The sequence below is a fragment of the Caenorhabditis remanei genome, chromosome II (genome assembly GCF_010183535.1).
Source record: "Caenorhabditis remanei strain PX506 chromosome II, whole genome shotgun sequence".
Taxonomy (NCBI): domain Eukaryota; kingdom Metazoa; phylum Nematoda; class Chromadorea; order Rhabditida; family Rhabditidae; genus Caenorhabditis; species Caenorhabditis remanei.
In genome coordinates this window covers 19,433,873-19,458,589 of record NC_071329.1, presented here as the reverse complement: position 1 = coordinate 19,458,589, position 24,717 = coordinate 19,433,873, and the positions used below count along the sequence as shown (strand labels likewise).

Genomic DNA, 24,717 nt, shown 5'->3' with positions numbered 1-24,717 from the left:
AGGTAAAAAACAATGACAGAAACTACGGATTTGACTCAATTATCGTATGAGGACGCACGTGCCAAGTTGAAGAAATGGAGAGAATGCGGTGTTCGTCGTAGTGAGGAGGTCGTTGAGATCTGGGAGCACATCATCTCTCGGTCGCCAGCGTCGCTTGGTGATGAGCAGTGGGCGGTGTTGGAACAGGTAGGAAATCGTGAAAATTCAAGAAAAACGAAGAAAAGTGAACAAAATTTGAGCAAAAACGGCGAAAAATGTATTTTGGTCTGCTAGCTTCACTACAAACTACAACTTTCGAGCTAGCAGACCAACTCTCCAAATCCGATTGATTGTTGTCTTTTTTTACTAATTTTTTCCATAAGTTTTCCCTCAATTTTAGTTAAAGCTGGTAGAAAATCGGAAAAATCGTTGGAAAATTAAAGAAAAACGGAGAAATTCGATCGAAAACACGCCAAAAATTAAGAAAATTAATTTTGGTCTGCTAGTTCCACTACTAACTACAACTTTCGAGCTAGCAGACCAACTCTCCAAATCCTATCGATTTTTCACTTTTTTAAACTCATTTTTTCTCTACTTTCTAGGTTTGCATCGCTGGTCTCGACGCGGCACGTGTCGATTTGGCTCAAGAATGCATCGATTCCCTTCATGCTCAATTTCCAAAGAGTAACCGTGTCCTCAAGCTGAAAGCGATGCAATTGGAGGCCACCGAACATTACCAAAAGGCACTGGAAATCTATGATCGACTTGTCGAGGAGGATCCAAATAATAATGTAGGTTACACAAACTACAAACTACAACTTTCGAGCTAGCAGACCAATTTTTCAATTTTTCCAGAGCTATCGCAAGCGAAAAGTCGCTGTTCTTCTTGCTCAAGGTAAGCGATTGGATGCGATTCGTGCTATCAATGAGTACCTCAAGGTTTGGAGCTGCTTAGTTTTACGGCGCTGCCTAAAAATTCAAATTTCAGATTTTCCTGAACGATCCGGAGGCATGGCTTCAGCTCAGCGAGTTGTTCCTTCAGGAGAATGACGTGGCGAAGGCAGTGCACTGTCTTGAAGAGTGTGTTCTCATTCAGCCACTCAATTCAATGTATTTCAGACGGTTGGGAGATTTGAGATATACTCAGGTTGGTAGGAAACCGATTTCCGAAGAAAAATCGGGCGTTGGTCTGCTAGCTTGATCTTTGTAGTTTGTAGTATAGCTAGCAGACCAATTTCAGTGTTTTTGACTAAAAATCGCAAAAATTTCGAGATTTTTCAAGAAATCAGCCTAATTTCCCTATTTTTGTCTAAAACTGACATATAAATAGATTCCGAAGCTGATTTCGTCGAAAAATCCCGGAGTTCCTGTGATTTTTAGTCAAAAACACTGAAATTGGTCTGCTAGCAAAACTACAAACAACAAAGATCGAGCTAGCAGACCAAGGCTCCAAAATTGTCAAATTTGGCCTTGAAGCTATGATTTCGTAGTTTCTAGCAGACCACACACACTACAAACTACAGATTTATATTCAAAATTTTGAATCAAAATCCGTTTTTTACAGGGTGGCGCCGAGAACATCGAACTGGCTCGTGCCTACTACGAGCGCGCTCTCAAAATCAATCCGACCGATTTGAGATCTCAATATGGAATTCTGTTGGTAAGTCATCACATAAGCTGCTTACGCTAAGCAGCGCCCCAAGTTGTCCTAAAAACCAAAAAATTCCATCGAAAACCTTGCAAATGACTGTGAAAAATGAGAAATAATGAAAATGGGTCTGCTAGCTCCACTACAAACTACAATTTTCGAGCTAGTAGACCAACTCTCCAAATCCTATTGATTTCCTTCTTTCAGAGCAACAACCAAATCGCCTCAACGACGAAAAATGCGTCGGAGAAGAAGAAGGCCGGAACCGCCGCCGTCGACGCGATCGATAATTTGGTTAATCGCTATCAGAAGGTAGGTGGAAAACGAGAAGTTGGTCTGCTAGCTCATGGGATGTAGTTTGTAGTGGAGCTAGCAGACCAATCACAGTTTCTAGCAGAAATTATCGATTTTTCATTGCAGATCAGCCCAAAAAGCAATCCGGAATCCGATGGAATTCTCAACTGTCTGGAGGCGATGAAAGTGACCGTCGGAAGTAAATAAATCGTCAATTTTTTGTATTTTAAGAATTATATTTTTTCTCTTTTCCCCAAAAAAATTGAATCGCTTTAATTACATTCCCCATTATATTCAACTTGTCTGTTTTAATTTATTTCTGTTCCATTCTCCCCATTATTTGCTCTCGATTTCTTGTCTGTCCCCACAAAAAAGCCAATTGTTTAATGAATGTGATCGAAAAATCCCCAGATTGGTCTGCTAGCTCAACTACAAACTACAACTCATGAGTTAGCAGACCAACTTCTCGTTTTGCACCCCAAAACTCTAATTTTTCTTCTTATTTTCGATAATATAACCATCACAATAGTGAATTATAAAACAAGAATTTATTTCTTATTATTATAAGAGAGCGCATCCAAATATCCATCCAACATGTTCTCATTCACAAATCGCTGAAAATGAAGCCACGCCTTCTGTTCTTCTTTTGTAGTTTGTGGGTAGTTTTGTTCCAGGACATCCATCATTGTCAGTGTGAACTCTTCCCAGAATGAAATCTGAAATTGGACATCTGGACACACCCGGAACGGACACAGACAGACAGACAAACCTTGAACTGTTTCTTCGAGTACGCTGAATGTTGACGTCCCAAGTCATAGCAACACTTCTTGAGCTCAACGGTATTCAGAAGAACGTCGTCCTGCAAAGAATTCTGTGGACATCCGGACAGACATGACAGACACACAGACAGACATACCTCAATAAGCTGATGAAAGAATTGAGAAATCCGGTCAGCAATATTGGAGAGTACGAAGTCCTCCTCGGCGGCCGACTCGGCATGCTGAGCGTTTTGAGTCAACATGGCACAACGGATCCCATCGTTCCGTTTGCAGATACGGTGGATCACCTGAAAATTTGAAAAAAAAATCATTTTTTTTCTTCAAAAAAGCAAATTTCGACTTTAAAACGTTTCTCAAAACAATTTTTGACATGATATTCAGATTCTACGTGTGAAACTACCCCCATACACTTTTTCTCTGCGTCTCTAGCTCTCATTTTACAATTTTGAGAGTACTGTAGTTTCAAAACTGTGCGTACACCATATCCTACGACAAAATGCAGAAAATCTGAAAATTGTCTAAAAACCGTCGGGATATAGGAGAACGACCTCAAGGAACTCGAATTTCGTATTTATTTTCACCCTGGACATCCGGATTCGCGGATACACAGACAGATTAACATACCTCCTGAAAATAGTCATCGTTCCCATTGATATGGTCCATCCAGACCGCCCGAATTCTCTCGACATCAAGCTTAGGACGTCGGAAATACGCCAGAATAAGTCCCATGGTTCAGAGGAAAGGATTCAGAAGTCAGAAGACGTCAAGAAATTTTTCAAGAAATGAAATTTTTTTGTCGAGTCTTCAAAATTTTTTATCTTCAAAAATTAATCTCATTTAGAATTCAAAAATAAAGGGGGCGGAGTGGAAAAACACCAAGAAGATGTTGTTTCTGTATTCAGAAGAATTCAGAAGAATTCAGAAGAATTCAGAAGACGTTAGGATTCAGAAGACACGAAGAATTTTTTCATCATCATCAAGAATTCAGAAGACGTTGTGCTGGCTGCCTTCAGAAGCTCTTACCCCGTGTTTCAATTAGTCCCCCTACTAACAAATGGACCGCCTAATTTGTTATTTTCTCGGGTCGTCCCTTCCCTCTACCATTAATTTACCGCGTTTTTCCCGCCGGTTTTCTCCAAAATTGGAGCATTTGGAGGGTTTTTATGTGAATAATAAAAGAGGAAGAAGTCGGTGGTCCAATGCAAAAAAAATTTGAAAAGAAGAGAAAATTTTGAGTTTTGGGGTGGAAAACGACGAGTTGGTCTGCTAGCTCGAAAGTTGTAGTTTGTAGTGGAGCTAGCAGACCAATCTGGGAATTCGTCGTTTTTTTCAGTTTTTAATGCGAAAAATGGCTTAAAATAATTAATAGAGGAAGAGAAAGAGCAGGAGAAAACGGTGGTTCAGTGAAAATTTTTTTTTGAGTTTTTGGAGTGGAAAACGAGAAATTGGTATGCTAGCTCATGAGTTGTAGTTTGTAGTTGAGCTAGCAGACCAATCTAAGGATTTATCGATCACATTCATTGAAACATTGGCTTTTTGTGGAAGAGACAAAAAATCGAGAGCAAAAATGCTCCAAAAAGTGGGTAGAATAGAACAGAAATAAATTAAAACAGACAAGTTAAAAAAAATAGGGAATGTAATTAAAGCTATTTCTGGGGAAATAAGCAAAAAAATTTATAATACAAAAATTTGATAATTATTTACTTCCTAAAATAAAAATGGGAGACAGAGTTGTAGGGAAGTCACATTTTTGAATTTTTGAAAAGCGAAGGCGGAACTCGGAAGTCGGAAGTCGGAATTCCATACAACTCTGAGGCGGAAGTCGAAGGAAGGAATTCCGCACAGCTCTAATATGGGACTCTAAATATTCTGAAAGTATCCGAATGAATCCAAAACAACCGGTTGATAGAAAATGCTTCATTTTAAGCTACCAGTGTTGTCGGAATTCCGACTTCCGACTTCCGGATAATAAAAGTTACTTCCGATTTACGACATTTCATAACTGTGGAATTTACGAAGAGTACATATGACAGAAATACTTGGAAAAATGGTCTAAAAGGACAGAAAATGGGAGTTTTTGAACTTTTGCAAAAAATCTACTTCCGACTTCCGACTTCCGGATAAGAACATTTTCACTTCCCGACATCTCTATAAGCTACCAAAAACCCAATGTGCCATAACCCCCATAACCAGAAACTGGAAGAATCACAAAGAATAAGAATATTTATTTAATTGCATAATTAAGATTAAGATATTTAACTTGAAGCGACACTCCTCTCCGGCTGAACTGAAGATGATATACAAAATCCGTTTGAAAAGTTCAAAATTCGTTTTAACTCAAAAGAACCCAATAAAGCGTCAACATTCCGTTTATTACATCCAAGATATGTCACTTGAATTATAAATGGAATGATTGTGATGTCCAGGAGAGTGTAGAGTAGGTATATCTAGAATATCATTTCAAAATTACGGCTCCTTACAACCGCGCTCTATCGAAACCGAAATTGAGAGACTCAGAGAAAAAGAGACAAGAGGGGATTTCGGTATAGCGCAGTTGTAAGAACATCAATTCTCACATCATCCGCGTCGTTTGCACCGGTGATTGAGTAGATACAGATTGGTAGGAGTGTGATCTACAAAACATGAGTTTTTTGAAAAAACAACACTCAGAAAACTCACAATTTTGCCGACACTCACTACTAATGTCTGCCAGAAAATGTATCGTTGTGGTTGATTCTGCTGCACAGAACTCAAAACTCCTAATTTCCGAACACTGATATACATGGGTATGTATAAGAGAGCAGATGCTATCAAGAGAGCTGCTAGGAGTTGTTGCATGTTCTGAAAATGAGTTCTTACAACCGCGCTCTACCGAAACTGATTGTGTCGGTAGCAGAGATGAGCGGAAGAGTGAGTTGGCGGAATAAATCCTTAAATTGGCGGAGTAGCTTTTCTTTGGGACGGTAGCAAAAAGTGTTCAATAGATGAAATTTGCAGCATAAATTTGTCTATAGAATGGAAAAAACAGGGCCAAATGGCCTCAGGGCGGAAGGCGGAATACAGGCTTAAATTGACTGTAACTCATTTAGTTTTTAATATTTTAATGTCCTGTTTTTTCCATTCTATAGACAAATTTATGCTGCAAATTTCATCTATTGAACACTTTTTGCTACCGTCCCAAAGAAAAGCTACTCCGCCAATTTACGGATTTCTTCCACCAACTCTTCCATCAACTCTTCTGGTCGGTAGATAGCAATTGTAAGAGCTGTGTCGAGCTAACTAGAGAAGGACATGGAGTCAGTTTGGAATTATGGGCCATGACCTATATCATTGGAAAACTGGAAACAAAAACGTTGATTCCAAATATATATATTAAGTTTTTGAAACCTGATATTCGAGAAAAACAAGGTTAAAGTTTGGAAAAGTAGAGAATTATTACCTTTTTATTCCAAAGGCTCCAAGTACTTCAAAACGTGGTTTTTATGAAAAACCAAAGCAAGTCCTTCAAAACGTATATCAATACCTTGAAATTTGGTTGAGTTTTCACAGAGTTATAAGGATTTGGAAAAAACCCAAAAAAGCTTTTTGTTCACAAAAATTAAAAATATTAGACTATTCAACCTAATAGGAAGGCTGCACTGAACACACAAATTTTATGTAAATCTGTCTGTCGGTGTGTCCGAATGTCAGGATTTTCAAAGATCCCAACATTGGGTATTTACTTTGACCCCGTTTTTCTCGAATACTAGGCCGGGTCTCGAGGGTAAAAACTGATTATATATTTGGAATCAGCGTTTTCTCAGCTTTCCAATGATATAGGTCACGTCCCATAGCTATATGACCTTCTTTAGTAAGCTTCTAAGAACCGCGCTCTACCGAAACCGATGAAACGCATTTCGGTAGAGCGCGGTTGAAAGGAGCGTGACGAGCTAATAATTTTCTGATTTACCGGAAAACTATAATCATTTGGAGTCTCCCAGTGCTCCATAAAATAATAACAGTCCTGACCAAAAACCAATATATAAATAAAAATAATCATCATATTAATGAATTTTTTGTTCAAATCCAGCGCCTCCCTGATATCCGTCACAAAATACATAAGAAATCTCTGAATGGCTAACAAGGACAACAAGAGATAATAGACTTTCACAAACCAATGAAATAGAAGTATAATAAAAATAATTATTGCTGCAACTATCAAATTGAATGATTTTTGAATAAATAGGTGTCTCATAAGGACTAATATTAGCATGATGGGAAGAGATAGGGTGAATAGGAACATGGAAATATAAAAATGACGGATAATAGGGTAGATAGGTGTCTGGAAATTATCAATTCGGCATTTTTTCGTGAGATATGGTGCATCTACAGTAACCCGATATGCATAATCGCAATATCCAGCGACTCATAGTGCATTTCGGCACCGAAATTTAGTTTTTTTCGTTTTTAAAGCCTAGAAATCAAACTTTCCAAGTTTTGTGCATTTTTTCGTAAGATATAAGAAGAGTAGAATTTCAAAAGTTGGCGATTTTTGTGAAAAAAACAGTAATTTACGTTAAAATGTGTAGTTTTATACACTTTTAGACAATGATGCTTCTCGGTGCTGGAATTACGGATAAAACTACAGTTTTAGAGCGCTTCTACGCCCAGCATGTGGAAAGTGTAGCCAAATTATGGAAATATACGAAAACTACTTTATTTTTATTTTAGAATGCAAATTTTCACTTTGACCTATTAGTTTGTTGAAAAACTTTATTGAAAAGAAAAAAAACAAAGATACTTGAATAAATAAAGAAAAACACGTGAACTACAGAAAATGAACATGTTCAAATTCTGTAGTTTAAGGAGAAAGCCACGTGGACTACAGAAAATGAACATGTTTATTTTCTGTAGTTTGAAGAGAAAGCCACGTGGACTACAGAAAATGAACATGTTCAAATTCTGTAGTTTGAATAGAAAAAGGATAAAATGAACCCATTGAATGTCAAAAACCAATATGGTCCGAGTACTATTAAAGTGGAGAGTTGAATCCGGCCATGAAAAGACTATGTAGTGATGAGTGAGTTAGTAGAATTATCTGAAAAGAACAACGGTTTACTATGTCTCATGAACATCAAACTAACATAATCTAACAGCCAAAATGGTAGATTTCGGATATTTTGAACATGTTCCTTGAGAAAAAAATCTGAAAATGAATTTGTTTCGTCTGTGCTTCTTTTCCTGATTTCAAACATACATTTTCCCTCAATTGAACTGACATACTTTCGACCGACAGAGAGACAACATAAAACAACAATATCCGTTCCATGACAAAAATTAAGTATAACCATACACATTGTATGTATAAACCCATGATTAGAAAAAAATCAGATTAGCTGAAATTACTTTTAGATTACTAACCGCTCCATCAACCCAGAGAAATTGGAAAAAAAATTATATTTTAATGTATGCATTTTGAAAATGAATTAAACACAATAGTAGCGCGTTCACTATTTAGTAGAACACGCCGCAAACTTTGGAATGTGCTCTAGATTCATTTCCTCTGAAGAAATAAAAAGACACGTGTCATGTTTTATTCCTTCAAAAAATTTTGTCAATGCATTTAAATATAATCCTTTTTCCAATTTCTCTGGGTTGATGGAGCGGTTAGTAATCTAAAAGTAATTTCAGCTAATCTGATTTTTTTCTAATCATGGGTTTATACATACAATGCGTACGGTTATACTTAATTTTTGTCATGGAACGGATAATTTTCTATGTTGTCTCTCTGTCAAAAGTATGTCAGTTCAATTGAGGGAAAATGTATGTTTGAAATCAGGAAAAGAAGCACAGACGAAACAAATTCATTTTCAGATTTTTTTCTCAAGGAACATGTTCAAAATATCCGAAATCTACCATTTTGGCTGTTAGATTATGTTAGTTTGATGTTCATGAGACATAGTAAACCGTTGTTCTTTTCAGATAATTCTACTAACTCACTCATCACTACATAGTCTTTTCATGGCCGGATTCAACTCTCCACTTTAATAGTACTCGGACCATATTGGTTTTTGACATTCAATGGGTTCATTTTATCCTTTTTCTATTCAAACTACAGAATTTGAACATGTTCATTTTCTGTAGTCCACGTGGCTTTCTCTTCAAACTACAGAAAATAAACATGTTCATTTTCTGTAGTCCACGTGGCTTTCTCCTTAAACTACAGAATTTGAACATGTTCATTTTCTGTAGTTCACGTGTTTTTCTTTATTTATTCAAGTATCTTTGTTTTTTTTTCTGTTCAATAAAGTTTTTTAACAAACTAATAGGTCACGTCGGCAAAAATAGAAAACTCAGAAATGAATTTATAGGAAAATACTGTAAATTTGGTTTTCCTTTTTAACTTCAAGAATTCTTGTATTATTATACAGCTAATTTATGGTTTCCTCTCCTCATGCAAAAACCTGGATTGGCTACAGAATATCACAAAACCTATCGAATTATGGCCGAAAATAAAAACTTTTGAAATTTGACCCTTCTTATATGGTGCATCTACAGTAACCCGATATGAAAAATCGCGATTTCCAGCGATTTTAAGTTTTTTTAAGACTAGAAATGAAATTTTCCAAGTTTTGATCATTTTTTCGTAAATTATGGTGCACTACAGTGTTTGCACAGAAACCAATCTACAGTAACCAATATCAGTTCTGAAAACTTTATCGAAATCAGTTTCTTTTCATCGGTTTCGGTAGAGCGCGGTTGTAAGAACTCACTTTCTCATCTCGCTTTCGATTCCCACGATACACATAAACATAGAATGGAAACAAGACAGTGTGAGCTGTTAGAACCAGAAAAATGATGTAAAATGACATTTTGTCTCTGTAGTAGTCGATGAAGCCATGGGCGTGGAATGAGGTAATGTTCATGGTTTGAGAAATGAAAAGTTATGTACAGATGGTTATTTGACACCCTGGAAAGACGTATTATTGAGGTAAGGTACAGGTGAAATTATTTCCGTTTTTAAAATTAAAATCTCGGAAGTTAATCACCTGTCAGTTTTTCCTGTTACGTAATTACAAATATCAACGTTTGATGGTTTCTGTTCATAATAATTAATGCATGGCAATGTGGGGACTTTACAATCAGACTTTACCACATACAATACTTAATTATGCACAATATTTGAAATATGTTTATAATTTCCAAAATTATTCTCATCTTTGAAGTAGCAATAAATTGTTTTTCTGTTTTCATTGATATCCACTGCGAAACCTGCAAAGAATGAGCACTCTGTTACAATCAGGGGTCGGCCGAAAATAAATGGGGGGCCAAAACTCAGAGGCCGAAAAATCTTAACAAATGTTCATTTTCGAGATCTCATTGTTCAATAAGTGTTTTTTCCACCTGCTAGCTAAATACGATAAATTTGATTTTCCAAAAGAATAAAGTTTCTGTGACTGGCATTTGAACAAATTCAAAACAACAAAAATGTACAACTCCCACATTCTAAAAATAAATTAAAACACTTTCAATTATTCATTAGTTCTGGTAGATGCGTAGATGTAACAGGGTCATTAATAATATATGGTTGAACAATAGAACCATCTCTCATAAAAATCTTTCTCATCAAACTGAATAAAATGTTCAAATTCTGTTTGTTACACCCAATATAAGTCAGTTGAATGATGATTGGAATTGTGCACCGATCGAGGTAATCCAGCAAATCATACATCTGTATAGATATCAGTCAAACATGAATCCGAATCAAGACACTTACATTTTCCTTTTTCATTTCACCGTTTAAAAATGAAATGATTGGTCGAACCCGTAACTGTAACTTTTTTAATTTGAAGAAACCTTACATATCACGAAAACTCACTAGTTTCCCAATACAAACTGCTAGAGACTGCCAGAAAATGAATAGTTGAGGCTTATTGAGTTGTGCTGACATCAAATGACTCATTTTCCTAACACTAATGAATATTGGAAGATATAATAAAGTGGAGGCCATAAAAATTATATTAAGGATATGGTACATTGTCTGAAAAGAGATTAGTCAAAACTTCGACTACCTTGAAATGTTACAGGAAATGTATAATCGTATGGCACTTCGAAAAACCAAAGTCTGAAAAAACAGTAAGCACTTTGTAGAACAATCACCGCATATAACAACAAAATCACTCGACCAGTAGCCTTTTGTCCGGGGGCCACGTATTTCTCAGTGGTCGGATAGAAATAAAAAAGAAATCGTTGGATGGCAACAAGGGATAAAAGTATGTGAAGCGCCTGAGTTGAGAAATTACAGAATTCTATTAATACAAAAACTGCAAACACGTTGAGAGCCAGAGGGAACCATAAATAGAATGGGAGTTTATTGTTCAATGCAATTGGTTGTAAGATCATAAGTAATAACGAAATTAGCTGAAATGTATAATGTAATACTGTAATTTTAAACACGTGGCTGACAATTGGATAGATAGGAATCTGAAAATATGGAGGTTTTCAAAAGTACAATAAAAATGAAAGTTTAAAAACAACTTTTTCATCTCTTTTCTGGTTTTTCTGAAAAATATAGACGTAGAATGGCAATGTAATCCACTGGATAATAAAAAGTATACATGAGATGATCTCGAGTTCTCCAGAGTCATAGATAGAAGAATTTTGGGTAGAATTTTTCATGAGCAACGACTTTGGAATGGATGTTTTAAAATGAAGAAGTTTGCTGTTTGAAGTCTTTTATTTGCAAACTCAAATGGTACTTTAGAATTTTTGAGGATTTTAGTGACCAGAGATTATGAAAAATTCATAAATTACTTTTTTCAATGCCTCTCACCTTCTCATCTCGCTTTTGATTCTTTCAGAATACATAAGTATACACTGGAAATACCAGTAACTGAATGATGAACAAACCATTTTGAATAATCCGAACCACTCCGGGTAATTTGGTCAGTTCTGATCCGTACAAGTTGTATTGCAGGTAGATCTGATCTGGCGCGTCCCCCGACGGAGTTACCATAAATATTGAGAGTATCATTTATAAATAAAAATTACCTAATTCTGGTTCTAAGATAATTTTCCAAATTTGCCATTACGCAGAATGTGCCTCTATAATTATGTAGTCTAAAACCAACATTTTGAAAAAAATGCAGTTTTTCTTTCACACAACTTTTATATTCTCATGGATGAATTTCTGGTATCTGATATCCCCAATAGTCAAGGCACAAACTCATCAAGTTATATACCATTATATGAGTACTTTTACCTTTTTGGTTTTCTGGGTTCATTAGCTGCTCATATTTGTATATTCCCATTTTATGTATATTTATTCATAAAAAATCGGACTAGAGATAGTAAAGTGAGTTTCTGAAGGCAGGCTTCCCCTGAACAGCATAAATTTCTGGAACGTTTCGGTAAATTTACCGGTAAACTTGACGGTAAAAATTTATCAAAAAGAAATTACCGAAACGCCCATCTATCGGTAAATTTACCGGTAAATATGAAGTTTTGTTTTGCTTACGAGTCCTCCCATCTCGTAACCGGACATTTTGCAACCGGACGTTATGCAACGGTTTTGAAATGTCCGGTTGCAAAATGTCCGGCTTCGTGAGCAAAAAAGGTAACTTACCGGTAAATGGCTTTTTCGGTCAATGTTTTCGGTGAAAATTTACTGGTAGTTACTGGTAAATTTTAATCGGAATTTTACCGGTAAATTTACTGAAACGATCCGGAAATTCCTCCTGTCCCTGAACACTTGTTACAGAATTCGCTTTACCCATTGTTCAATATTCTATTTTTATTTTCCATAATAGTCTTTCTCGCGCTTATTACAATGATATCTTCACTTACATTTATTTTTTTGTTTCCACTAACTAAGGCTGCAATTCTCAAAGTTCAAGGAGAAAAAGATCCATACTTAAATGAAATTCTTCGTGTGTCTTCGCTACTTGTATCGCTCTCATTCATTATTTTAAGTTGGTGGTTCATAAAAGTATATCACATTATATCGTCTTTATTGGCTACTCAGAGATTCTTAGTTTTTTTCCTTCCAAAATTAGAGAAAATTGTGAATCCTGGAAAGAAAACTAAGTATTTAATTATTTTCTTGTTATATCTGACTATTGTCACACAAGATGTACATTATCAAAGCAATAGATTCACGACGCCTCATGTCAAGTTTCCAGTGAGTTTTTCTTTTTGAATGATAAAATCAATAATTTTCAGCGGTTTTACGAAATACTTTGTTTTCTTCTTTTCATCACTACTTTTTTCCATCTTCCTGTTTATATCAGAAACAGAAAAAATGATAATTCACTAGATAAGCTTCAAATTATTATCTTCTGGCAGTCAATAGCAATTTGTGTTGCAAAAATTGTAAGTTTTTTTATTATTTTCGCTAAATTTTGTCACCTTTTTACAATATAAATTGACACTTTACGATATAAATTGAAAAAAAAACACGAAATTTTGTTGAAAAAAATCGAGGAAACAAGGAATAGAACATTTATTTTGTCCGAGAGGACTACACGGTGGAAACAATTCGCGTGAGAAAACTCTTCCACGAAAGCTCATTTTGAGCCGGGAAAGCGGGAATTTAGAGCGTTTAGAGCGATTTTTAGCATATGCTCCAATGATAAGAGTTGCTCAGAATTTTCTGAAATGTCATAATCTGAAATAAAAATATGATTTCAGTCCTTTTTTAAATATGAGTTTACTTCTTTTTTTCAGCTTTATATTCTTCCTATCTACTTATGCAATGTGAGCTTCACTTGTAATGAACAGAATGTAAGTAGTACATCCAAGTTAGTTCTGTCAATTTTTCTCATCTTGCAGTACCTGCAATACCTCACTTTAACTGATTTAATAACTATTCCAATAATTATTCAATTCACTTATATTGGATGTAACATACAACATCTGGAAGGACTATTTAGATTTATAAAAAGGTTTTTTGCGAGGGGCAGCTCAAGGCAAGTTCACCCATATTTTGTTAATAACAACCAACTTTAATATTCACGTCTCATTAATAAAGAATGTTCATTTTGTTGGTAGAAACTCTTGTTCCGCTTTGAACAAAACATTTATTATTTTTTTAACACTGTGAATATAAGTTTTGAAAACCTGCACCGCGACGCGACACGCTTCATACCAAAGCTGTGCAGAAGTGAAGACGGAAGTAGAATTTAATTCGACAGTATGAAACTTACGGAAATTAGACAAAGTTAATTAGTTGTATTGAAGATGGAACTACCCTTCATGCATGAAAATCCCTTATCTAGCACAGGTTGTTCGCGAGTAGACGCGTTACGGATGCGAATCTTGTGCGGAGTCTTTACGGATCCGTAACGACGCTTCTCGCGATAGGTCGCTCGCACACGACTCGTATTCTCCATTCGCACACGGACCGTTTATGGATGTCCAATTTTTCTATCGACTGTGCGCGCACGGCTCGGATACGAGATCGCGTGAGGATGGTTCACGACGTCCTACTGAGCGGCTCTGATTGCTTTCGCAAACGGATCGTATATGGATGATTGGACTAACTTTTTCCCTCGCGGCCGGCTCGATTTTTATTTTTATTTTGAATTTTTTTCCCTATTTTTTCTCAAATTTCTTTGATTTTCTTAATTTTTCATGGTTTTTCAGGTTGATAAAATAACTGGAGGCCGATTCTGATAAAATGGACAACAATTTTGTTGAGGTTTGTCTATCGGCGACCTATAAATACAGTATATGACTTCTATTTTTCAGAGTCTTGTCGGATTTTCAAATCAAGAAATATGGAGCCGGAAGTTCAATATTTTTCGATAAATTATGCAGAAACAATTTACTTCCAAGCAGTTTTTCCGTGAGTGAGCGATTTATTTCCAGATAAAAATGAGAAAAATAAATTTTCAGAGCATCAAGTGTTGCCTTGGCGGAAACGGACGGAGGCAACTACAACAGGATATTGGCTTCAAAAATGGACAGAATTATGGATATTGGCACAAAATCAACACAAATCGACAAAAAATTAGGAATGTTTCAATAAATTTTATATTAGTTTTTTGTTGACTTTTCTATCTTTCGTTCTTGAATTTTTAATTGTTTAAATGATTTCTTCTCTGAAATAAAGTGTCATTATAAAAAGCTTTTTTGCTTTGAAAACCAAGAAAAATGGGAAGGGGAGGGCAGGGAGAGCAACCAGAAATGAACGGATCGCGCACGGACCCGATACGACGTTCGCAAACGGGTCGGTTATGGATCCATAACGAGTCTTTTTTTCGGTACCGATATGGACCGTGCGCGATCGTCCGAAGCATCCGTAACGGATCGTTTGCGAACGACCTGTGAGTACCAGTGGAACTGAAAAAGCAGCACACGGAACTCAGAAGCGAAGTCTTTTTTAGGTCCACTGATTGCAGATAACTAAAATGTTAAGATATTCATGCTCGACGGGTAATTAACTTTTTCTTATTGCCGTCAGTTTCATACTGTCCGTCTTCACTTCTGCATATCTTTGGTAGAAGCGCGCGGTTAGGGTTTTCAAAACTTGTAATCACAATTTTTGACATATAAAAATGTCAGTCAAACAAACCTACCAATTTATATCTCTTTCTCATTTTTCGATTTGATTTTTATCCACTCAAAACTTTTTCTCCTTTTTTGAGTTATTTAAATTCGAATGAATAACTCAATTAAATTGAAACCAGAGAGAAGTTCATTAGAAGTGACATCAGAATACGTCATATGTGCTCTACATGTTGCAATATTCCCATTTTATGCATATCTGTATTTCAAAAATCGGAAAAGAGATAGAGATGTGAGTTTTCAATTCGATTAAAGTTATATAATATTATTTTCAGATGCCGCTCTTTTCCATCATAAGCGTCTTATTCAAAATGACTGTTTTCTTCTATGCTCTTTTAGTTTTGATATTCGTTTTCTTCAAAGTTCAAAGTCTTTTACCCCGCCCAGAAAAACCACAGCGTATAATAATTTTTATCAATTACTCTATGTTTTTCGCTGTGATGGGAGCTCCATGGGAGTGTGTGAAAGTATATCATATTGTAATGTCTCTATTGGCTATACAGAGATTTGTTTTATATTTTTATCCGGATAAGGAAAGCTATGTGTATTACAGTAGTAAAACTACCAAATGGATGTTTTTCCTAATCTTTATAGCCCTCTCAATACAAGATATTATTACGGCTGTTAGAAGAGCGTTCAATCCTCGCGAAACTATTTTTTACGGGTTTCCGGTAAACCTGATTTACCTCGGGGTATAATTAATTTTTGGGTTTCAGCATATTCATGAAATTCTCACCGCATTTCTTATCATCTCTGTATTATTTTACATTCCAATTTTCGTCAGTGTTCGGAAAATGGGACACTTGATGTCAGCGAGGATGAACAGACCGCATATGTTTATTTTCTGGCAATCACTAGCAGTTTGTATTGGGAAAATTGTGAGCTTATTTGAATGTTTTAAATGTTGGATGCGTAGTAGCAGTTGCAAAAACTCTTTTTTCAGCTCTACCTAGTTCCAGCCTACTTTTACTACTTTAGAAGAGAAACAGATGAATGGGATGTAAGTTATATGTAGCTTTCAGTTATTGTATACACTCAATTATACATTTTTTTTTCAGTATCTGGGTCAGCTCACTCGGTTGGATATTGTAGTGATCCCAATTATCAGTCAAATGACATATATTGGATGTAACAGACAAAACTTGGAATTTTTGTATCGAATTGGGAAGAAATGTCTGATGAAATTGTTTTGTAAGGGATCAAGTGTACAGATTCAACCATATGTCATAAATAATGATGGAGGAATGGAGACGACACAACAGCCACCGCCACTTAACTAACCTTTCTCTTCGCATAGCTATTCTAATCATTCTTATATATAACTCGTCAGTCTCAGAAGGTATTTCGATTACTTAAAATAAAATCTTGAACATACAATATTCCCATTATACATCCATTGAACTTGCCATCCAGAGATGTGTAAGAAGTAAGAAGGAAATAAAATTATTTGTGTGAAACTGACGGCAATAAGACAAAGTTAATTAGTTGTATTGAACGTATAACAACCATTCAATAATAAAAAATTCCAACATTTTACTTATATGGTAGATGTGGACCTGACAAGCAGTTGAATGGGACGCACGAAAATCGGAAATCGGAAGTGGAGTCTTTTTCAGGTTCACTGGTTCCAGATGTTTTACGCTCAAAGGGTAGTTATACATTCAATACAACTATTTTAAAACTCAATCCTCTGAATTTGTTGTGATCACATTTTTAGAAGAGATTTTTTAACTTTAAAGTTTATTTTTCACTAAAACATACGATTTATGCTCACATTTATTACTTCCGTGCGTCAAATTCAGCCGGTCCACTGGTACCTTAAAAGTAAAATATTGGAATTTTCCTGCTGTCGAAAATAATTTCAGTTCCGTCTTTAATTCCGTCTTTGCTTCCGCCAACTCTGCTTTTCAATTTATTTTTAGTTATTAAAACGCAGGCTGACTTGCCTTGCCCTTTGTACTTAAAAATGATTACAAAGGCGAGGTGAAAGGTTAGTTAAGTGGTGGTGACTGTTGTGTTGTCTCCATTCCTCCATCATTATTTATGACATATGGTTGAATCTGGACACTTGATCCCTTACAAAACAGCTTCATCAGACATTTCTTCCCAATTCGATACAAAAATTCCAAGTTTTGTCTGTTACATCCAATATATGTCACTTGATTGATAATTGGGATCATCGCAATATCCAACCGAGAGAGCTGACCCAGATACTGAATTTATTTTAGTACTTTTTGTAACTAAAAGCTTCATATAACTTGCGTCCCATTCATTGGTTTCCTTTGTAAAGTAGTAAAAGTAGGTCTGCATTTTGCCGTAAGATATGTTGTATGAACAGATTTGAACGTATATTGCATGTAACAAACAGAATTTGAATGTTTTATTTGGTTTCATTTGGTCGCATTAAAAAATTGTGAAATGACAGAGCATGTGATTTTTTAATGCATGATTAAGATTTAAATATTTAACTTGAAACGACACTTCTCTCCGGCTGAACTTGAGATGACATACAAGATCCATTTGAGACGTTGAAAATCCGTTTTAACCCAAAAGAACCCAATAAAGCGTCAATATTCCGTTTATTACATCCCAGATATGTCACTTGAATTATAAATGGGATGATTGTGATGTCCAGGAGAGTGTAGAGTAGGTATATCTAGTATATTCAAGGAATTACGGGCGGTCAGAAATTGTTTGTTGAATTTTCCATAAAACGATTTTGAAATGGATGTTTGTTTGGAAAATGAAGTTTTGAAATTGCAAAATCAATTGCAAACTCAAGTAGTAATTTAGAATCTTTGAAAGTTTTAGTGACCAGATTATAAATGGTATTTTTGAAAGTTTTATTCAAATATGGCCCACTGCACCATCACATCCATACGGCTCAACACCCGGACTCCTCTTGAATATTCTAGTAATAATCGGTTTGTTACATCCCAAATAGGTGACTTGAATGACAATTGGGATCATATACTTATCGATATCGTCCAATATGACGTTGTACTGGAATATTTATCTTGTAAATGCACATAAGAGTCAGAGGGATTACTCACATATCGTAATGTGATATTATCGGTTAGGTATAAAATGATGAGTGGTGTGAAGGATAGCTGAAAAATGGTATCTTGTAAAAACTAGAAAAACTGTTTTCTGTCGTAACATATTATAAATTCACAGTCTGCCGGCGCGTAACTCGCGTAAAAATGAATATTATGGGCTGAAAAATATACCAAAATTTAGATCTCGACGAGTTCTATGTCCGTGGCCTACTACGGGCCGGTAGTCTATTCGTTAATATGCCGCGGGCCGAGCTAGAATGGCTTTTTTGGCCATTTTCGCGTTTTTTGGCACTTTTACCTGGCCCGCGGCACATTAACAAATAGCAATCCGGCCCGTAGTAGGTCACGGGCATAGAACTCGTCGAGATCTACATTTTGGTATATTTTTCAGCCCATAATATTCATTTTGACGCGAGTTACGCGCCGGCCCGTGTCGGCCCGTTTCGGTCCGGTTGACAATTATGACTGATTGTCCCGCCAAATAAATCATTAATGGATCATACGAGACAAAAGCAGAGCTAAGTTTTAGAAAAATAGTATGAGTTTCATTTTTGACAGTTTGACCGTTGTGATTAAACTTAAAAATAACATTTTTTAATCAGAAAACGTTGCTAATGTGCATTTTCTTCATTTACAAATATTACAAGAAAAAAAGTGAGAAAATTGAGTATAAAATGGATTTCGAGTGTCCATTGCGGGTAAAAACGCAACTTCTGCACCAGAAATTACTAAAAAGGCATACATCTCGGTTTAGTGAAACGTTCTGTAAAATTGGATTGCATATTCGGAATCAGCGTGTTGAGAAGTGTTTTAAAAATTATGAGCCAATACAAAATCTCATGATACATCTGGAACATTATCTAGTCAAATCGACCAATTTCAGTGCAAAATTGTGAGATTTTCGAGCTGTCCACCTAAATCACTATAACTCTCTATGGAGTGTCCGTACAAAGAGTTGTTAACTACAAAAAATGGAGCTCTACCTTTGTTCTGTGTGATGCATTAAACTTTTAGTTAGTGGGGCAACCAGCGATTCAGTGGCAAACTGTCAAAGTTGGACATTTTCCTCTGGAGTAGGCTAGAATTATCTATAACTCACAAGTTTTCCTATGCAAAGTGCTAGTTTCTGCCGGAAAATGAGTTTTTGAGCTTCAGTGAGTTGGGCTAAATTTGAGTAACGACTTCTTATGTATACTAGAATATATAATAGTGTAGAAAAGAAAAAATACAAGTTTAGTAATCGGTTTAAATTCTGGAATTATTTTCAATTGTTTATGAACAATCCGAAAAATCTTACCCAAAGACTATCAGGGTGAGGTGCTTTTAGAAATAATCGATTCACAAAGTGTACCAAATCATAAGCAACTGAAACTGAGTAACTAAGAATGATAATCCGGCCAATTGCTTTGTGTCCAAATCTTTCACATTTTGGGTAAAAGTAGGTCAAAAATCTTTGAATTGCAGAAAAAGACAAAAGTATAAAATATATTTGAATGGATAACGAGTAAAAATAAGCTATAATAGTTGCGATGTTGGCTATAATAAGGCTGAAATATTTTAGAATATGAGGGGATAGAATAGGCGCAAAATAGGAGTAAAGGGAGAGAGGCACCTGCATCAACGTGTATAAACAAAATAGCACGGTAATTTTGAAAAAATGGCGAGTTATTGGGTAAAGAGCAGTCTGAAAATATTGGATCACTGTAGTAGCAATACCACAACTCACTTTTCCATCCCTCTCCCTATTCTTCCAGAAAATATACACAAATAATGGAAAAATGAAGAAAAACTGAGCAATTGAAAGAGTATCCCCGATGATTTGTACTTTTCCACGTATCCCATCATCATATATGGAATTTGATTTGGCTAGATACAACCGGAAAACTGGAATCTGCGAATCGGAAGAGTTAGACATATATTTGAAGTGTATATGAAATGTTGATAGAAAATAAATCTTGGTTATTTGATACGTCACTGCAATCTTTCGCTTTCTACTATATAATTTGAAGTAAGTGGATGATCAAACGTTTTATAAAGAAGGAAATGTTATATCCGTGCGATATATTTCTTATGGAAATCAGTTTGATCGCACAAACGTAACAGCGGAGATTCAAACTACATACATAAAAATTCACGAGAGAGTCAATTAGATGCTTCCGGTATATGAGTAGATGTCACCCCTGCATTCTCAATTACATATGGCTGAACAGCAGAACTCCTCTTCCATCTGAATATTCTTGCGATTAATTGAAATGCAGACTCCAGATTCTGTTTGTTACATCCCAAATAAGTGACTTGGATGATAATAGGAATCATGAAGTGGTCAACGCTGCTGAGCAGACGGCCATTCTAAAAATATTGTTTGCATGGAGTGGAGGAAGGAGACTCACGTAATCCTTGGTGATTGAGCCGTTGAGGTAGAGAACGAGTGGTCCAATGCATAACTGAAAATTAGGAGTCTGTAATCTAGGCAGTTGACTTTGTTCACGGATATATATATCGGGAAAATCTAGAACAGTTATTTTCTTTTTTTGTACTATCTACCGTACTATTTATTTCAAGTAAGAACCAGAATTAGCGTTTCGCTTGACGGTGATGCACGAAAATCATTGAAGTATGCGCTAAACTTGTTTTCATTATACTTACGATCCGTGTCGAACAGGACGACGGTTTTTATTTAATAACTTTATTCAAGAGCATCATAACCAGCTGAATATGAGCTCAAATAATAAGGATTTAAAATTGCTATTAGATAGAATTATAGCAAGTTTTGCAGAAGGTTCACAGAGAACCCGGGCGGGGCTAAAATATATGTGCCGGGCCAGGCGAACAGCAGTTATAGCGGGACGGGGCCTCAGTGGACCTCTTGCGAAGTTTACAAGAAAATTCTGACGAAATTAAAAAAAACCGGTTTGACCCGGATCGTAAGAATGTGTCATAGAAAACTCACAAATTTGCCAACAAAAATTGCTAGGGACTGCCAGAAAATATATCTTTGAGGTTTATTCAATTGAGCTGACATCAAGTGACCCATTTTCCGAACACTAATGTACATTGGAATGTATAATAATGTGGAGAGAAATAAAAGTGTGTTAAGAACTTGGTGCATATTCTGAAATTAAGAAATTTAAAAAATTTTCTCAAGTCAGGTAACCAACCGGGTAATCATAATCATATACCAACCTCAATGTTTGAAGTTTAAAAAATTTATAACCTTCTCGGCCCGCGAAAAATAAATATAGGCAAAAAACTATTCGTTTTCTGTTTTTCTGACCAACTGTTATTCTTTTCTCAGATTCCGGGTAGAAGTATAGAAAAAATCTTTGTATGGCTAAAAGGGACAGCAAGATGTGGTAAACATACACAACCCAATGAATGGAAAACATTAAAAAGAAGAATACTAAAAAAATACAGAAAAAAAAAGTTGCCAGAGTAGGAGTGGAGTAGTCGATGTGAAAAATTTTAACGAATAAGAGTGGTATAATAAAAATGAATAAATAACTGAAATTAAAGAAAACCGTAACTTGAAAGAAATGGTTGAGTATGGGGTATAGAGGAGTCTTCTCATCCCTCTTCCGATTCTTCCAGAAGACATAAGTGTACATTGGAAACACAAGTAATTGAATGAAGTACATCACATTTTGAATAATATCCACCACTTGGGGTAATTTTGGATCTCCCATAGATGGAATAACCTCTGATACATTGGAAAAAGGGAGATAATTCATTTATGGATAGGAAAATTGTCTGGAATGGAATAGATGTGTGTGAGAAGAAGGATGTTTGAAGTCTGCAATTATGAAATGAATTCTCTGAATTTGTTTTGATCACATTTTTAGAAGAGATCTTTTTAATTTTAAAGTTTATTTTTCACTACGATATGTGCTCACATTTATAAATGGCAAGCTGTGAGGAAATAAGACGGAAAATAAGTTATTTTTGACAGTATGAAGCTGACGGTAATTAAGTTAATTACTTGTATAGAAGGTAAAACTACCCTTCAAACATAAAAATCCCTTATCTGGTACGAGTGGACCTGAAAAAGTCTCCACTTCCGACTTCCGTGCGTCAAATTCAGCCGCTCCAGTGGTACCTTAAAAGTAAAATGTTGGAATTTTTCTGCTGTCGAAAATAATTTCAATTTCGTCTTTAATTCCGCCTTTGTTTCCGCCAACTCTGCTTTTCTATTTATTTTTAGTTATTAAAACGCAATGAATGTAAAATAAGAGAATTTGATGTTCAATTTTTTAAAAGTTATTGAAACACAGGCTGACACACCATTTATATAAATATAAGAATGATAAGAATAGCTACGCAAGAAGACAGGTTAGTTAAGTGGTGATGACTGTTGTGTTGTCTCCATTCCTCCATCATTATTTATGACATATGGTTGAATCTGTACACTTGATCCCTTACAAAACAATTTCATCAGGCATTTCTTCACAATTCGGTATAAAAATTGCAAGTTTTGTCTGTTACATCCAATATATGTCATTTGATTGAGAAGTTGGATCATCACAATATCCAACCGAGCGAGCTCAGCCAGATACTGAATTTTTTTAGTACTTTCGTAACTGAAAGCTTTATATAACTTACATTCAATTCATTGGTTTCCTTTGTAAAGTAGTAAAAGTAGGCTGGACAGAGATAGAGCTGAAAAAAATGAGATGTCTTTAATTTCAGATCGGCCATAACATGTTCGCTTCCCACAATTAAAACTTTCAAATAAACTCACAATTTTCCCAATACAAACTGCTAGTGACTGCCAGAAAATAAACATTTGGGGTCTACTCATTCGAACTGACATCAAGTGTCCCATTTTCCGAACACTGACAAAAATTGGAATGTAGAATAAAACAGAGACTGTGAGAAGTCCGGTGAGAATTTCATGAATGTGCTGAAATTCTGGAATTAATGAATTCAGGATAGATTAGGTTTACTGGGAAACCATAAAAAATAGATTCACGGGGACTGTTCGATCTTCTAACAGCATAAACAATATCTTGTATTGAGAGGACTATGACGATTAGAAAAACGATCCATTTGGTAATTTTACTACTGCAAGTCACATAGTTTTTCTTATCCGGATAAAAGTATAGAACAAATTGTCGTATAGCCAATAGAGACATTACAATATGATATACTTTCGCACACTCCCATGGACTGCCCGTCAGAGCAAAAAACATACCAATTTTGATTAAAAAAACTACACGCATTATTATTGATGGGAGGCGTAAATGACTAAAAACTTTCAAGAAAACAAACATCACAACTGGATGAGCGTAAAAGAAGACATTCATTTTGAATAAGACGCTTATGACGGAATGGAGGGGTGTCTGAAAATTATATGATATAACTTTAATCCAATTGAAAACTCACATTTCTATCTCTTTTCCTATTTTTGAGATAAAGATAAGCATATAATGGGAATATTGTAAGCTGTATAGCAAGTATGACGTATTCTGATATCTGTTCAAATAAACTTCTCTCAGGGTTGAAAGAGTTCTTTTTAATAGTAGAATATTCAGCTGAGTTGTTCATTTGAAAAGAAGGAGAAGTTTTGAGTGAGTGAAAACGAAATCGAAAAATGAGAAAGAAATATAAATTGGTGGGTTAGTTCGAGTGACACTTTTTGGCATTCATATGTCAAAAGTTGTGATTAGAAGTTTTGAAAACCTTGGACCGCAACATTTATCTCTAAAGAATAGTTTTAATAGCTCAACATAATCAATTTCTTTTTAAAAAAATCGTCCATGATTTAATTAGGCGGTGCCGGTGCTGCTTGAGTCGACGATACCGCATCTCTTACAATATATGGTTGAATTTGATTAGACTTTCTTCTGAATAAATTTTTCACTTTCACACTTAGCAAATCCAAGTTTTGTTTGGTACTTCCCAAATATACAACTTGAATGATTAGTGGGATCAACATTAAATCGATGTCAGCGAGCAGACTATGATACTGAAAGAGTTCAATGAAAGATATTATTCTAAAATTCTAAAACTTACGTCTTTCTCAGTTAGGTGACGGACATAATGCAGGTACATGGGTTCGAGATAAAACTGTAAAATAGTTTAACATGAAAAAAAAGAGCAAAATACGTGAAACTCACAATTTTCCCAATGCAGACAGCAAGAGTCTGCCAGATAATGAACTTGTGAGGTTTATTCCTTTGTGCTGACATCAAACTGCTCTGTTTTCTTACACTTATAAACATTGGTATGTATAAAAGAGCTGAGAAAATAAGAATAATCGAGAGTATCTCGTGAAGATGCTGAAAATGGAATCTACTGGATGTAGTGGCTATCAACATCACTCACCGGAAATCCGGAGCTCTTGTAATAGTAAGGATACAATTCCTGTATAAAGAAAATAAGATATAACACACAAGTTATGACATTCGTAGTTCTT

General features: G+C 35.5%; 5 protein-coding genes across 5 annotated transcripts; 2 read left to right on the top strand and 3 right to left on the bottom strand.

Moving 5' to 3' along the window:
* Positions 1-12: 12 nt before the first annotated feature.
* On the top strand, positions 13-2,128 carry GCK72_008050 (uncharacterized protein; the record flags this gene model as incomplete). Its single annotated transcript, XM_003105704.2, has 7 exons — positions 13-186; positions 582-770; positions 835-918; positions 968-1,126; positions 1,544-1,639; positions 1,835-1,939; positions 2,048-2,128. 7 exons carry the CDS (start codon positions 13-15, stop codon positions 2,126-2,128), a joined length of 888 nt encoding a protein of 295 aa, XP_003105752.2.
* A 341-nt stretch (positions 2,129-2,469) lies between these two features.
* GCK72_008049 (uncharacterized protein) lies at positions 2,470-3,429 on the bottom strand (the record flags this gene model as incomplete). Its single annotated transcript, XM_003105804.2, has 4 exons — positions 2,470-2,637; positions 2,691-2,780; positions 2,838-2,987; positions 3,325-3,429. The coding sequence occupies 4 exons, from the start codon at positions 3,427-3,429 to the stop codon at positions 2,470-2,472; spliced, it is 513 nt and encodes a 170-aa protein (XP_003105852.1).
* Positions 3,430-5,213: 1,784 nt separating this feature from the next.
* On the bottom strand, positions 5,214-5,538 carry GCK72_008048 (uncharacterized protein; the record flags this gene model as incomplete). Its single annotated transcript, XM_003105677.2, has 2 exons — positions 5,214-5,333; positions 5,380-5,538. The coding sequence occupies 2 exons, from the start codon at positions 5,536-5,538 to the stop codon at positions 5,214-5,216; spliced, it is 279 nt and encodes a 92-aa protein (XP_003105725.2).
* A 9,802-nt stretch (positions 5,539-15,340) lies between these two features.
* GCK72_008047 (uncharacterized protein) lies at positions 15,341-16,526 on the top strand (the record flags this gene model as incomplete). The annotated part of the gene is made up of 3 exons (XM_053726614.1): positions 15,341-15,478; positions 16,190-16,246; positions 16,305-16,526. 3 exons carry the CDS (start codon positions 15,341-15,343, stop codon positions 16,524-16,526), a joined length of 417 nt encoding a protein of 138 aa, XP_053590808.1.
* A 6,106-nt stretch (positions 16,527-22,632) lies between these two features.
* Positions 22,633-24,490, bottom strand: GCK72_008046 (uncharacterized protein; the record flags this gene model as incomplete). The annotated part of the gene is made up of 6 exons (XM_053726613.1): positions 22,633-22,854; positions 22,902-22,958; positions 23,041-23,202; positions 24,115-24,267; positions 24,315-24,368; positions 24,419-24,490. The coding sequence occupies 6 exons, from the start codon at positions 24,488-24,490 to the stop codon at positions 22,633-22,635; spliced, it is 720 nt and encodes a 239-aa protein (XP_053590807.1).
* Positions 24,491-24,717: the final 227 nt, after the last annotated feature.